At 41.3% G+C, this 16786-nt stretch overlaps 1 protein-coding gene across 3 annotated transcripts in view; it reads left to right on the top strand.

Moving 5' to 3' along the window:
• The window catches only part of FBXL13 (F-box and leucine rich repeat protein 13), a 201209-nt gene that overhangs the window by 151969 nt on the left and 32454 nt on the right, over nt 1-16786 (top strand). For all 3 annotated transcript variants that reach the window (XM_030555490.1, XM_030555572.1, XM_030555656.1), the window contains exons 16-17: nt 393-512; nt 2879-3005. In XM_030555490.1, the coding sequence (XP_030411350.1) occupies nt 393-512; nt 2879-3005 (247 nt within the window). The remainder of the gene's footprint in view (nt 1-392; nt 513-2878; nt 3006-16786) is intronic.

The raw sequence follows: 16786 nt of genomic DNA on the forward strand, positions 1-16786 counted from the left end.
AGTTGCGTATCTTAGATTGATCCCCTCCCCTAGTGTAGACCAGCCCTTTGTGACGCCTGGGCAGCAAAGTTTAGAGCTGTCATTGTTTCTGGAATAGTGGCATTGTGGGACTGTTCCTGGAGGACTATTTTGCTGCTATAGGTAATCCAGTATCCACTTATACATTCTACCATTGCACCTGTGCCATTAGAGGGTTTCTTTTTCATAAGCAAAGCTATCAAATTCTTCCTCTGGCTACTTATTCAAATTCGGCTAAAATAAATGATATTGGGCAACTACCAGTTTCAGTCACGGTTTATCTGTAATGCTGGTCATCAGATGCAAATTATATATTAAATCATGTGGATTTGAAAATGTGTATGTGTGAATATGTTTTTGTATTTATATTTTAGAATCAGTGATGCAGGTTTGCGATCATTTTTAGAAGGATCTTCAGGGACAAAGCTAAGAGAACTGAACTTGACTAACTGCATCCATGTCACTGATGCCTCCCTCATGAAAATAGCCCAAAGGTACTGAACTATTGTGCCACCAGTGTTGATCTGGTGGTAATTATCAATTATTCTCTTAAAATATTATTTTATAGAAAATTAAATTTGGCAAGCTATAGGGCTCAACGCAAGGGTAACTGGGTGAAATTCTGTAGCCTGTATTATACAGGAGGTTAGATTAATCTATTGGAATCTTCTGGCCTCAGAATCTATGAAAATGATAGCTATGATTGAGAGTTCATCTCTACTAATTCAAAAAACTGGAAAGTGAAGTTCAGTAAAGTAAAACTTCTTAAAAGCTTGTTGCCAGGTGCAGGGCCAGCTCTAGCCATTTCGCCGCCCCAAGCACAGCGGCACGCTGCGGGGGGCACTCTGCCGCTCGCTGGTCCCGCGGCTCCGGTGGACCTCCCGCAGGCATCCCTGCGGAGGGTCCGCTGGTCCCGCGACTCCGGTGGACCTCCTGCAGGCGTCCCTGCGGATGGTCCGCTGGTCCCGTGGCGCCGGTGGACCTCCTGCAGGCGTGCCTGCGGATGCTGCACCGGAACCACGGGGTCGGCGGACCCTCCACAGGGACGCCTGTGGGAGGTCCACCGGAGCCGCCTGCCGCCCTCCCGGCAACCGGCAGAGCGCCCCCCATGGCATGCCGCCCCAAGCACGTGCTTGGCGCGCTGGGGCCTGGAGCCAACCCTGGCCAGGTGGCAGAGATGTCTTTAATTGTCAGCATTTCAAAGCTACATTTTTTAACTCAATAAATATGCATAACCATGGTTGTACAAACTAATGAGAGCTGCATGGCAAACCCCCTCCACATCAAGTTATAAATATAACCTTCAATAGGATTGCTGGGAGGAGGACTGGAGGAGTGCTGGCTGTATATCTGCCAAAAAGTCATCTTGCAGTTGCAGGACAAGATGGCGTAATGCAGGCCACTGTTAGTTACTCCTCTGAGCAGGAGCAACGTTCATGATTTGCCAGTGTTTGCTACTAACAGCATGCATGTTAACATGCTGGGTGATGCCTGTGTCTTTTAGCTGGCAGACAAGTCTCCTTTGAGGCCATGGAGTGTGGACTAGGGCACTGTCTGGGTGTACCCCTATTGCTCTTTTGAGCACTAGAAGGGTTCCTATCTGCTGACTGTAAAAGAGGAAGAAGCTCTTAATACTTTTTCCTCTTGTAATGCACCTACCCAGAAAAGAGGGGGTCTAGCACAACATAGTTTATTCAAAAAGAGATTTGTTGGATTATTGTCATTTAATGTGTTTAAAATGTACAGAATTATTTTTCCAGAAAAAAAATGCATGAAATAGTAGATTTCATCCATAGTGTAGAATCAAGATGAGCTAGGCCCAAAAGAACTGATATGTAGTTCTGATGTTCAAAATATAAGGAAAACTTGCCTACAGTGTTGTTTAAGAATATATGTTTTGAAACAGATATTGTCGGTAGTTTAACCTTGGATCAGTGTTTTGTTAAAAACCTACATTGTGTAGAACAGTAAATATTCTGTAGAATTTGGATATTTTAAGGCTATTACATAATCTTATGTCTTGATTATATGATCTTATTGCCATTGGCTGGAGTGGCTCATAACCTTGAATGCCTTCCTCAGGGCAGACTATCAGAAACAGGGCAGATGCCCCAAATTGGCAGTGTGCTCTGTAATTAGATTTCACTTCAGATATACTCTCTGTGTCACGTTTAGAACTGTGAGTAGCCCCATTGGACAGAATAGCTACTTACAGTACTCAGCACTATTCCTGGCAGTAAGTGTTTGCAGAACTGGGTTCTATTTCTTACGTGGAGGTGTAAGCAATGTCCTACAAGCGGATAAATTGCAGTCCAAGTTTCTGATTTTGGGCAGTGTTTGATTGCTGTTTGTTCTTCATATTTTGGTTATAGTATTTGTTGGTTTCTAATTTTTGTAGCTCCATACATAATTATGTATTTTTCAGTAAGTCATGTATCCCCCTCAAATCTTACTGAAACTCAGTGGGAGCTGGGTGCCTGATTTCTTAGGCTACCTTGAAAATCCCAGCCAAAGATATTACAAAAAATGTACACAGGGCGACTCTAGGTATTTTGCCGCCCCAAGCACGGCAGGCAGACTGTCTTTGGCGGTTTGCCTGCGGGAGGTCCCCGGTCCTGCAAATTCGGCTGCACTCCTGCAGGAGGTCCGCCGAAGCCTCAGGACCAGCAGACCCTCCACAGGCATGCCGCCAAAGGCAACCTGCCTGCCGCCCGCACGGTGACCGGCAGAGCGCCCCCCGTGGCTTGCCTCCCCAGGCATGCACTTGGTGTGCTGGTGCCTGGAGCCGCCCCTGAATGTACATAACATAATACGTTTGCATAATGAAGTGGAAAGCTCACATTTCTGTGTTTTAATTTAGGTGCCATAGTCTGACCTACCTGAATATGCGTTACTGTGAAAGCGTGACTGATGCTGGGATTGAAGCACTGGGAAACATGACCTCATTGATATCTATTGATATTTCTGGAACCACTGTCTCAGATATGGTAAAACCCCATAAAAGAAAATCAATGCATCTTACCTAGATATTTTTCCTTAGTAACCCACACCCCATTTAAAAAAATCACACAGATATTAAGTAACGAAGTTACCGTATCTTTAAAATATTCTGTAAAGTTTTGTAGACTGTTCTGTACTGATGAATTTGATACATTTCAAGAACAGTTTCATAACTGCAGTAGTGTTTTAGCTTAAGAAAGGGCAGTGTAGTAACTGGGCTTTGTGAAGGGATCTCTGTGGGGGTTTGGAATTCAATCCCTTGATTTACAGACAAGCCATGGAGTTGCAATTCAGACCCTCCACATTCATTGTTCCATGCCATGCCTCTTTGCAGCTGCTATGCAGGATTTCTGCGCCTTTGGATTCACATAACTCTAAACTCAGTGGCCCTACCCCCAAACTGCCTTACATACTGCCTTTCTAAGGGGCTGTGCGCAGTGACCGTTTCCCTTCAGCACCCATCCCTCTTTGACTCAGATCCTGGAGCATCCAGGGGAAGGCCAGGAGCTGGACGAGGGATATACACATTGCCCAGGGTCTGGAGGGAATTCTGCTGTAAAGGTCATACAGACCAGGGTTGAATTTCTCATTCTATAGCCCTTTTCCAGGGAGAATTAAGCTGGTTGCAAATCAAAATGTTCATCCTGTGGGAAATTCTAATATTGTAAACATTCTTTTCATCCCGAATCAAGACAAAAAATTGAAATATTGAAATTTTTCATGGAATGGAAAGTTGCCAAAAAAATCAATTTGGAACATTTCATTTTGACATTGCATATTGAAATGTATTGATATTCCCAAATCTAAATATTTCATTTTTGATGGTTGAACTGGCCTTAAATGTTTTGTCTTAAGTTGCTAGGCTTCCCAGCCAGAAGGGGGTTTTTCCCAAGACACACATGATCAGATTACTTCTATGCTGCACTATGTTGTTCAACCAGTGAGGGAAACTGTGGTGCATCATGGGAGATGTAGTCCAGTCAGGGAGCCCACCTCATGAAGGCGAATGGAGACATGAGGCACGCAAACTACAACTCCCATGAGGCTTGGCTGCAGTTCAAACATACACAGATTTATGTTGAACTGATCCAAAACAAAATGTTTCAATATGGTTTGGCAAATGGAAATGTTTTGACTCAGGTTGATTAAGCTTGAGGGAAAATTGAAAAAATTAGAGTAAAATATTTCCAAAGGAAATTTTGAATGTGTGAAAACTGCATTTTCTATCGAAAACATATTTAGATAGAAAATTTGTAACAGCTCTAATAGAGAGGCCCCCTTACATTCTGCTCCAAGGTATAGCTGCTAGTGAAAGAAGCTCTGGCAAGGTAGCTTCAAAGATGTCAAGTTGCCGGGAGCAGGAAACAGCCATAGAGGGCCTTGGAGCCAAGTTATACACGTGGGGCTTCCACACAGATGTTCATGGCTCTTGGCAGATCCTCCAGGATCCACAGTGTTAGGAGCCAGGTCATTTGCTTCTTCAATAGGAGTCCAAACCCTACTCTCCTGATAGAGAAGTCTGGAAGAAACTGTGAGAGAAACCTCTGCAGTAATTTCTTTCCCCTGGACTCCTTACTGTATGCTCTGCAGTGTTGACTCAGACCCTGTTTATGCAAACCTGTGAGCAAGAAAATCAGTGTTTGGCTCTAAAGCAGTATTTGTTCAAAAGCAATTAAAAACTACTTATCCTTGATGGAGGCATAGAAAAGGAAAGAGTAACCCAAATAACAAGAATGGGGAGAAAAACAAGGGATTTTAATTTAATTTAAATATAATTTAGCCAATGTTGGTATTTTTATAGTATATTTTATGTGAGATTTGGAATTCTTGGAACTGTGAACTGTAAAGTTTTATAATGTAAGAATATTCTTTTGATTTTCTCCTCTTTTTTGACCACAGTCAGCCAGTTAAGATACTGTATGCTGCTTCTTATTCTGATTTACATGCAGCAGAGCCCCATGCTGCAGGCAATCATCCAAACTCTGTTGCTGACACTACATTTTTCAGACATTCAGTTTTCCCTCCTCCCACAAGACAGATAAATTAACCCTGAAATTTACCATTTATCACTGTAGTATACAGTGTTATTGTAGCTGCATTGGTCCCAGGATATTAGAGAAACAAAGTGGGTGATGTAATATCTTTTATTAGACCAACTTCTGTTGATGAGACAGAAGCTTTTGAGCTTACACAGGCCTCTTCTTTAGGTGTAGAAAATGTACTCAGGCTTTGTCTACACTGCCACTTTACAGTACTGAAACTTTCTCACTCAGGGGTGTGAAAAAACACTCCCCCCCTCCGAGCAATGCAAGTTTCAGCGCTGTAAAGTGGCAGTGTAGACAGTGCACCAGCGCTGGGAGCCAGGGATCACTCCCCTCATGGGGATGGGTTTTTTTTACAGCGCAAGGAGAGCTCTCTCCCAGCACTGGTGCCATGACTACGCAGCCACATTAAAGCGCTGCCATGGCAGCGCTTTAACATTGCTAGTGAAGACATGCCCTCAGAGTGTCATGGCTAAATATAAGGTGGAACAGAATGTTTAGCATAAATAGTTAACCCATATTTCAAGGGACCATTCAAGATGAAGTGGCCCTTTAACACCTCTCCAGTCATGGGGAGCGGTAGGGGAGGATTGAAATGAGTTACAGATTGTTGTAATAAGCCATAAATCCAGTGTCTCTATTCAGGCCATGATTTTTAGTATCTAGCAAAGTTTAGAATTTAAGCTCCCAAGCGTGTCTTTTGAAGGTGTTGTTCAGGTTTCATTGGAGGATGTGGACTGAGAGGTCTGCTATAGAGTGATCTCTTCGTGAAAAGTGTTCACCCACAGGTGATACAGTATTTTTGTCTTTTATCATTTTTCTGTGTGTTTATTCTAGAGCATAGTGATTGTCTGATTTCACCCAGATAGTTGCTTTTGGGGCATTTAGTGCAATGGATGAGGTTCATCACATTATATGATAGGCATGTGTAGGATCCATAGATCTTGAAAGGTGTGGTGTGGGAGAGTGTTGATCATCATAGAAGTTGATGCTAGTGTGGGAATGTTCTAGAGAGAGTTCAATAGATGGGCGGTGGTTGGTGAAGTTGTGGTCGAAATCTTTCTGGGAGTTTAAGTCATCTGTCCAGAGGATGAAAATAACATCTGTGTATACCAGGTATATCATTAGTTTTGTGGTGCATGTGTCCAGAAGTTCTTCATAGTGGCCAATGAAGAGGTTGCCATATTGGGGAGCCATTGGCTGTTCCTATGGTTTGGACAACATTTCTGTTATTGGATTTAAGATTGTTATGGCTGAGAATGAAGTGGATGAGTTTGGCAATATGTTTAGGATGGATATCATCTGTAGGTGAACACTTTTAACAAAGTGTTTACCCTATATCCGACGTCTTAGTCCTCATCCTCAAAAGAAACCTGCACAACACCTTCAAAAGATGAGCCTGGGAGCTTAAATTCATAACTTTTCTCGATACTAAAAATCACAGACTGAATAGAGACACTGGATTTATGGCTTATTACAACACTCTACTTAACTCTCCCCCATTCCCTTCTATGACTGGAGAGGCGGCAATGGGCCATTTCATCTTGAATGGTCCCTTGAACTATGTATTAATTATGCTAAACATTCTGTTCCACCTTGTATTTAGCTGTGATATTGAGTACTTTTCCCAGACCTGAAGAAGAGCTGTGTGTAAGCTTGAAAGTTTGTCTGGCTCACCAACAGAAGTTGGGTTAATAAAATACATTACCTCACCCATCTTGTCATTCATCATTGTAATAATTTCTGAACTAACTGCTAGCAGTGGCCATTACACTGTCATTCTCTGTGCTATATACTGTACCCAGAGTATACATCATCTCCTTACATCCTGAGACATGCTATGAAAAGTCATCTAACAACTTTTTGTTTAATTTGTGTGTGCTTTGAGTTTTTGATGGAGTGATTAATTTAAACTTATTTTATACACTTTTTATAGTAATATAAATGAAGTTCAAACAAGATAGATATTTACACTTTTAATTTAAACTTTTTAAGTACTGTGCAGAAGTTAGTTTTGAATACTGAAGTAAAGAACATCAGGTTTCAAGCCCAGTGGATCCAACACCATTAAATGATGCTACTTAGGAGAAACCATGAGGGCCAAATTCTTTTCTGCAGTCTGTAAAGTGAATCTCTGTTGCATATTCTTCAAGTATTCTGTCCTTATGATGGAGGTTAGAATTGCTGCACTGCATACATACATAATATATTTTGTATAGTGGTCAAAAATCATATGCAATCTCTGAAAATGTTTTGATTGGATTACTGGGCTGAGAAACCATAAATAGGAGCCTAAATTCAAATTCCTACTGCCATATTTAGCTATTTGACTGGTTTTCAAAACTAGCAATACTCAACAGCTTCCATTGCCTAACTATAGATCTAGGAGCATAATTTTGAGAGAGAAAAAATGGCCATTCTGGATAAAGAGGACACTTGACCTGTTGCTTGTATGGAGAAATTTGTTGACACTTGGAATTAGATTTAACAAAAGACACAGTTTTTTATAGAAGAATATTTCAGGATCCCCATTGGACCCACTGTAATGAATATTGTAGTGCTCTTAGCAAATCCATTTTCACTCTGTCCCATGCCTGTGACCGTTTTAGAATCATTGCCATGTGGTGCTTGAAGAGGTAAGCTTCTTTTCTAAGCTTTTCTTTCCAAATGTTAGGCCAGTTAGTCAAAACAAAACAAGAGTGCCAATGGAAATACAACAAAAATTAATCATTGTAAATATTCAAGCAGCAGTATTATTCTTAGCAAATGTATTTGTATTGTATGCAGGGAAAAATACTTAATTTATTAGATATTTCAGCAAGTAAACGCATCAAAAGGGCCCTGATTCAACACATGCTTACAGTGTAAGCATGTGTTGAATCAGGGCCCAAGATTCGTGATGAACAATGTAAGAAGCTGATATGATGCCTTTTTCTGTTCTTGCTTTGTTATATTTCATAATGATATTGTGGCACCGTTACTATGGAACTTATCTTAATTTGCTCATTAGGTTTCAGACTGTTGCTCTCACTCACCTGAGGCCCAACTGTGTTACTCTTGGTCACAACATTAGCACTTATGAGAGTAGTCCAGTTGGGACCACCTGCATGAGTAAGTACTCACTAACACAAATAAGGACAGCACAGTTGAGTCCATTGAAATCAGTAGGACTACTTTTGAAGTTCTAGTTAGCCTGAGACAGAATGACAGAACCTGGCCCCAGATAATTTTGTGATTAAAAATTTAACTGAAAAAAATGAGATTTCTTGATGGGTTACTACAGTTTTGATTCTAAAAAGCAGATAGGAGGAATTTCTAGTCCCTGTACATATTGTATTTTTGTGAGCTTGAGCCTGCAAGCCCTTGCTTTCTCATGGGGCCTAATCCAGTGCTCAGTTAGGTCAATAGGAGTCTTTCCACTGACTTCAGTGGATATTGGATCAGGCTCATAGTGTTTACTCTTCCCTATAGAGCCATTGACTTCAGTGGGACTGAGTGCAGGAATGAAGGTTTGCAGGATCAGGCACCAAACCGGTAACATCAAAAAATATTGTTAATGTCAAAGGAAAATGTGAATGTATTCAGTTATTTTCATTTAATAGAAGACCATCAGGGTTAATAATGTTTAAGACACTTTCCATTCAGTTACAGTGTATGTTACTTTTGGGAAATTGTTTTTTTCCCCTTTTACAAGACTTAAAACGTGCTATGATAGTAGCAAGGAAGTACCTGATATGCACATTTTCAAGCAATTTCCTGTCTGCAGTATTTCCAAAGTACATCTGCAGTACTTAAAAAATATAAATGTCTTCATTTCTGTTACTTCTGCCTTTCCTCCATGGAAGAGGGGATTCAGTATTATGTCTATGCTACCCTTTTATTGCCTTGATACACAGGTCATAACTACACTTAATGGAAACGTAAGCTATAGTCTAACATTCTTGTGTCTACTGTTTTTCATTAAAAAAGGATACAAGGATTTTTGATGTGTCTGGGAACCAGTAAGTTTCAGACATATCTCAGCCCAAAGACATACAGTACAATCTTCTGAAAATAATGGGATATGAGCAAGGACATAGCCTATATTCTAATACCTCTCAAATGTATTTTATTGAAGGGAATCTTTTGTCTTTTCAATTTTACATTTCAGAATACATTTCCTTATTTATTAATAATCAAAATGATTTTGATAAATAACACATGTATTAAAAAGTCACAAGAATGTTTTTGTAACAAAGATATTGTTCTTCTTCCCCTCGTACTCCAAAATGGTTGCTCAAAATTTTTCCAAAAAGCAGTTTCGGGTTGCAAGCAACTCTGAGAAATTTCAGCCTGAAGATTAAAGTTTTGGAATGTTCTTCTTTGAGTGTTTGCAGACATGTATTCCACTCAGGTGTGTGTGGGCTGAAGCTGGAGAACATTGCTGACCAGTACCCATCAGGGCGGCGCTTGTGCCCTCTGGCTCTCATAGCCCCTCCCATGGCTATATAAGGGCCATAATGGTCCGTATAAAGGCGGTGCTGCCCTGACTCCCCTGCATTCCTTCTCACTGCCTGCAGCTTCGGTCCAAGCTTCCTGTACAGATTTTACCACACTGTTTCTGATGACAACAGTGAGACTGTCTGTAAAGTTAGTAAATAGTACCCTTGTAGTTAGTACTTAGTTTAAAAATTAGTTCTCTTTATAATGTTACATAGATATGACCTCACTAGGGTTTAAGTACAGTCCTTTGTTTGGGGTGGCTATTCCCAGTAATGACCTCCACACGTGGTGTTTGTTATGTCTAAGAGAGGGGTATTAAAGATCTTCTATTAAAGAAAAGTGCTCCATTTGCTTTAAGAAAATGACTCAGGAGACCTGGGGCTTACATTTAATACAGCATCTCATGGAACTTTTGTAGTGATAATCAGAACGGCCCATTTGAAACAGTTGACAAGAAGGTGTAAGTAACAGTAAGGGAAAAATTAATAGGGGAAATAGTTTTTACTTTGTGTAATGACCTATCCACTCCCAGTCTTTATTCAAACCTAATTTAATGGTGTCCAGTTTGCAAATTCCGTTTCTACAGTTGCTCATTGGATTCTGTTTTTGAACTTTTTTTGTTGAAGAATTGTGACTTTTAGGTCTGTAATTGAGTGACCAGGGAGGTTGAAGTGTTCTCTGACTGGTTTTTGAATGTTATAATTCTTGACGTCTGATTTGTGTCCATTTATTCTTTTGCATAGAGACTGTCCAGTTTGGCCAATGTACATGGCAGAAGGGCATTTCTGGCACATGATGGCATTTATCACATTGGTAGATATTCGGGTGAACAAGCCTCTGATGGTGTGGCTGATGTGATTAGGTCCTATGATATTGTCCCTTGAATAGATATGTGGACAGAGTTGGCAATGGGGTTTGTTGCAAGGATAGGTTCTTGGGTTAGTGTTTTTGTTGTGTTGTGTGTGGTTGCTGGTGAGTATTTGCGCCAGGTTGGGGGGCTGTCTGTCATGCATCTGACAAAGTGGGTATCCACCCACGAAAGCTTATGTTCCAATACATCTGTTAGTCTTTAAGGTACCACTGGACTCTTTGTTGCTTTTTACAGATCCGGACTAACACGGCTACCCCTCTGATACCTGATAACGCATGTTATTGCAGCTTCAAGTTGCCAGTATATGATGACAGTGGCTACAGTTCTGGCTGAGATCTCGATGCAGCACTGGACTTCAGTCAGAGCAGGGTGTTTGGTAGCCCTAACAGATTTGGCCCCTTCATTACTGGCAGGCTATTCAGGGGACTCTTCATACTTGAGGTTGGGATCATCTGCTTCTTCCCCATCTCCTTCCAAGATCTGGTTTTGCAAATCTTTTAGATCTTCTATGATGGAGCATTATTGGTAATGAGACTGACTGGGGGATAGGAGTTCTTGGCCCAGTGCTTATTGGCCTCTGGTACGCTACTCATTTCCAAATTGGCCTCCTTGTGATCCATGGACTATCTCACATTCTTCAGGAGCCCAGTCAACTTCTCATTCTAACCTGAGATCACTGAATCATCTGGTTGCTTCATCTCCTGCCCGGCCTAAATGGGAGGCACAAATCAATATTGCCCCTGCTGAATTTCCAATACAGCAAGAGGAACAACTTTTGCTTCAGAAGGAGGTTCTTACTCCTCCACCTCTGTCATCCTCTTCACGAGATGATTCCCCAACCGCAGGGTCATCCTTCCTGGTTCCGGAAGACTTTAAGGCTTATCAGGATTTTCTAAGGAGGATGTCTGCAGCATAGGGTATCCACACTGAGTTTGTCTAAGAGAACACCCATAAATTGCTGGACATTCTGCAGATTTCAGCCCAGGAAAGAGTAGCCTTTCCTATATATGAAGTTATCTTGGACCTGGGAAGGTCCCTGTGGCATACACAGTGTCTGTGTCTGCTACACTGAAATGCCGGTGCAAGGATTTGAGTGTTTCTTCTCACATCCAACTCCCAGTTTGCTTGTGGTGACTACTGCTAATGAGAGACTGTATCAAGGCAGATATAAATCCACATCTAAAGATAAAGAAGCCAAGACATTGGATTTAATGGGGAGGAAGGTTTATTTTACATCTTCCCTCCAGATGTGCATTGCCGGAGAGCAGGCACTCTTGTCTAAATATAATTTTGTAAGTTACCTGGGGATGTCAGGGAAGAGTTCAAGGCTTTCCTGGCAGAGGGCTGTCTAGTGGCATAGACATCTGTGCAGTCAGCGCTCGATGTGGTGGACTCCTCATTTAGGATTATGGCCTTGGCAATAACAATGAGGAGGCCTTCTTGGCTGCAGAACTCTGGCATTGCTCCAGACATGCAACAGACCATAGAAGATTTATTGTTTGATGGATGGACTTTGTTTTCTGAAAAGACAGATGAGACATTACATTCTTTTAAGGACTCCAGGGCTACATTGCACTCCTTAGGATTTATACCCCGGCAGTTAAAAGGTGACAGCAGACCTATTCGCTGTCACCCAGAGAGTAATGGAAATGCAAATGTGTAAGATATCGCTCCATGATCATGTACCAAATGAGGAGATCAAAAGGTGTACAGAGGTGACCAATGTAGTGCTCGTGATGTATGATGCAAAGTGAAGATGGGTGGGTCATGTAGTCTACAGGCAAGACAATAGGTGGACAACCTGCATCAGTAACTGGATCCCCAGAAGCCAAAAGTGACGGCTAGGAAGACCAAAAATGTGCTGGGCCGATCCCATGACAAAACTCTTTGGCCAGAAATGGAAAGAACGTGTTCGCACATCTGAACTGGATATATGCTTTTCCTCCTATTCCTCTCATCTTTCAGGTTATCCTCAATCAGAAGTTGGACCATGCCAAACTGGTTCTTATTGAGCTGGCTAGGCCAAGACAGTGTTGGTTCTCTGAACTTCTCAATTTGTCTATTTAACATCCCAGACCTCTTCCTCTATTTCCCGAACTACTGACTCAGCACCACAGCCAAGTTGCACATCGTCTCTGAGCAGTCTACATCTCATGGCCTGGATAGGGTATGGCTAGATGAGGAGGAAGGTTAATGTTTGGGAGTAGATAGGAGGGTCCTATTTAACATCGGAAGCCATCTGCTAGGACTACCCGTTGGGCCAAATGGAAGAGTTTTTCAGTTTGGTCAATATCTAAGGAAATTCCACTAATGTTAGCTCACGTTCAGGACATTTTACATTATTCATTACATTTGAAGTCCTTGGGTCTGTCTCTTAACTGATCGAGGGTTCACTTGGCAGCGATCTCGGTGTTCCATCAATCAGTTTCTCCAGACTCTGTGGTAGTGAAATTTCTAAAAGGTATTGTCTGCCTGCTTCGGCCTGTAATTGTGGGACCTTAATACTGTACTGGCTGCCCTCATGGGTCTTCAGTTTGAGTCACTAGCAACTTGCTCATTGTCTCTCCTTTCCCAAAAGACAGCCTGTCTTCTTGTTATAAACTTTCACAAAAAGAGTCAGCGAAGTGCAGGATCTTATGGCAGGGCCTCCCTACTCAACTGTTCAGAGACAAAGTGTCCTTGAGGCTACATCTGAAGTTTTTGTCCAAAGTAGTTTCACAGTTTCACCTTAATCAGGTTATTTATTTGCCTGTATTCTTTCCTAAGCCATGTTTGAATGCAGATGAACAGGAACGTCAGACATTAGATGTGAGATGATGCCTGACATTCTGTCTGGAAAGAACTATATCATTTTGTTCTCAGCTTTTTATCGTTTATGCGATCAGATGAAAGGTCAGCTAGTATCTGCAGAGACAATCTCTAGGTGGATAATTTCCTGCATTACCACAGGTTATGGAGTAGCTCAGACCACACCCCCACAGATTTTATAGGCTCATTCAACAAGGGCTCAAACAATATTGATCACATTTCTCAGCGATGTTGCAGTTTTGGACATTTGTAGGGCTGCTGCATGGGCTTCTGTACAAACTTTTGCCAAAAATTTGGTGTTCGCCACAGAATCTAGGTCAGATGCAAATTTTTGGTAAGGCAGTTCTGCAGTCATTATTTAAGCAGACTCTGAGTTCCACCTCCTACCAGTACTGCCTGTGAGTCACCTGAGAGAGGGAATACATCTCTGCAACCACTCAAAGAAGATAAGACGGTTACTTACCTGTACAATAATGGTTGTTCTTTTAGATGTGGGTGCAGACAGATATTCTATGATCCACCCCCTGTCCCTCTACATGGAAGTCTTTGGTCTCTCATTCTGGTGTGAAGGAACTGAGGGAGGTTGGGGAGGTGCCACTCTTATGTGGCCATGGGAGGGGCTATGAGAATCAGAGGGCGTGAGCACCATCCTGATGGGTACTGCTAAGAATAGTTCTCTGACTTTGGTGCATGCACACCTGAGTGGAATACATGTCTGCACACACATCTTGAAGAACAGCAGTTACAGTGCGTGTAAGTAACCATCTTTTTTAAACAACTGAAACCAGGAGATTAAAATGGAAATGTTTAATCAACCTTTACTATAGCAGTGGCCGTTTATCCCTCTAAAACACAGATAAACACAGCAATATTTTAAAAATACGTAATCCTTGAAAAATATGATCTTAAAAATCTTCCTAAAAACTCCTTTTTGGGGACTAGCCTTCTGCTACTGATCAGCTTCTGTGTGTTTTTGCTCTCATAAGGTCTTCAGGGCAGGGATGATCTTGTTCTTTGTATGTTTGCAAAGTATCATGCACACTTCTAGCACTGCAGAGATGATAAAATAATACATACTTTTTGATAAGATTGTAAATACATTTGAAAAATATTTGTAGGCCTTTCAAGCTTCCATTATTGAGCTGAAGCATGTGTACTTAGGGGCAAAATCTACTTGCCTAAGTCCTGGTCTACACCTAAACATTAGATTGACCTAGCTACCTCAATCAGAGCTGTAGTTAGGTTGACCTAACCCCCATTGTAGACACAGCTAGGTTGATGGAAGAATACTTCTGTTGACCTAAGTACCACCTCTCGGAGAAGTGTATTAACTACGTTGATGGGAAAACCACTTCCATCAATATAAGAAGCATGTACACTATGGTGCTAGAGTGGCAGAGCTGCAGCACCATAGTTGTGTTGATGTAGCCACTGTTGTGCAGGGATAATTCCCCAGAACAGTCCTAATGACCTCAATGAAAGTGCGCATGTGAGTTAGATGAGTAGTATTGGCCCTACGCATCACTCTCATGCTCCCCACAAGTTTGTTAAAAAGATTCAATTTTTTTTTATGTCTCTTCAATGTACTTTTGAAAGCTCTGTTCTAAGTCTGAAAACATGCAGCTGCATGCTTTTCATCATTCTGCATATGTGCAGAACCACCCATCTTAAAGGGTATAAAAATAAAGCTATTAAGATTCAATACACCAAGATTTGGTAGAATGAAGCACGTTTCTGAAATCAAGTGGGATTCAGTCAGAAGAAAAAAACATATAAGGAAAATAGTTGGAATATCCAACAAGAAATTAATTTGTTCCTGGGTTACACATGCCATCCAGCAATAAAAACAATGAGGACCAAAGAATGTCCCAACTTTGACTCTGTGAAACTTAAAGTAATGCCAATGGATATGACCAAATATATGTAGTATGGTGATGAAATGCAAGAAACCAATCTGGAGTACAAAAACAGGTAAAGTGTCTCAAGACTTGGAACAAAAGAACCTTAGTCTATTTTAAAGAACAAAGATAAAAGCAAAATGGAGAATAAAAGGAAGCCTTCTCTTACAGTTGTCATCACAGCTTCTCTCACATATTCCCTTATGCATGGAACGCACTCCCTGACCTAATCCATAAGGCTACTACTCTCTCCTTCTTCAAATTGCACCACAAGAGCCACTTTTCCTGTAGTACCTACCAATTGGCTGGTTAGACAACCAATGACAAATTTATTGTATCAGTCAGGGGTAGCCAATTTAAAAAATAAAAACACCTGCAAATCTAGGATGATTTGTAATCATCAGGAGCAGTAGAGTACCTTTCCCATGTAATCATACAATCTTCCTTTCTCTTGCTATTGTTTGTACACAACAGATGGGCTACTAGATCCTACTGCAATATAAATAATAATGTAACAATAAATTGCTAAAGAGGTTATGATAAAAAATACAGGCCAAATTTTGATTTCATTTACATAGGTGTCTATCCAGAGCAACTCCCTTGGCCTTAATGGTGTTACTCTAAATTTATATTTTGAAATCAGAATCTGGTGGTGCATTTTTAAAGTCTGTTAGAAAATGGGGCCAAAGAAAGAGCATGGCTTGTAAGGGATGGGAAGAGAATTTTATTTAACAGAACCAGTAGATATTATCAGAAACATACTGTAAAATTAATCATTTACCCCTGTGATCTCAAAGGAAAGTGGGTGACAGATTATGCAACAGACACACATTTCCAAGAAGATGAAATGTTAAATGAATGCCAGATTCAGATGGAGAGAGAGAACATACAGTTCTTCTTAGAGTTCCTGCATATGTCCAGGACACTGTAGGAGTGTGTGTGTGTCCCATGCACTGGCATCAGAAAGTTTTCCACAGAGGTGGCCCTGCCCAGCTCCTAGATCCTTGTGCTCCAAAGAGGATCTAAAGGCTGAAGCCATCCTGCCCCTCCTTCAGTTCCTTCTTTCCTTGTGTGGTTGGCAGTTGTAGTGTCTTTGTTCTCTGCGAATCATCTTATTGCTGCTTGGTTATTCACCTAGTAATATTCTTTTTCATCTTTTTATGTTAAATTTTCCTTTTATTTTTTTCTTTGTTTCATATTTTATTTTTTTAAATTTTGTTTTAGCTTGAATTTTTTCCAGTCAGATGAGCCTTTGGGCCTTGCCTGGTACCAGGTGAGCCTATGCCAAGGCTCCTGGGTTTCAAACTTTGATTGGGTTGTCAAGCCCATGTCTGTCAGCGACCCTCATTCATGCTGCCTCAAGTGCTTAGGTGAAGGTGACATTAGAGACAGGAGCTCCATTTGTCTCAGCTTCCAGACCAGGACAAAAAGGCTGAGGGAAGAGCACCTTTGCTACAACTTGATGGAGGCAGCACTTAGACTGGTGTCAGAACCATCTTCATTGTCCAAGGTCAGCTCTTCCATGACTCCTTCCTGGCGTGCTCTTCCAGTTTTTCCTGCAGATGAGAGCCATAGGAGGTCCATGTCACAGGATCGTTTTCCTCAAGGCTGAGGTCTTCAGAGCATTCCCAGTCTCAGAAACATGAAAAGAAATTGCTAAAGGGTTC

Source organism: Gopherus evgoodei, chromosome 1 (genome assembly GCF_007399415.2).
Source record: "Gopherus evgoodei ecotype Sinaloan lineage chromosome 1, rGopEvg1_v1.p, whole genome shotgun sequence".
NCBI lineage: Eukaryota > Metazoa > Chordata > Testudines > Testudinidae > Gopherus > Gopherus evgoodei.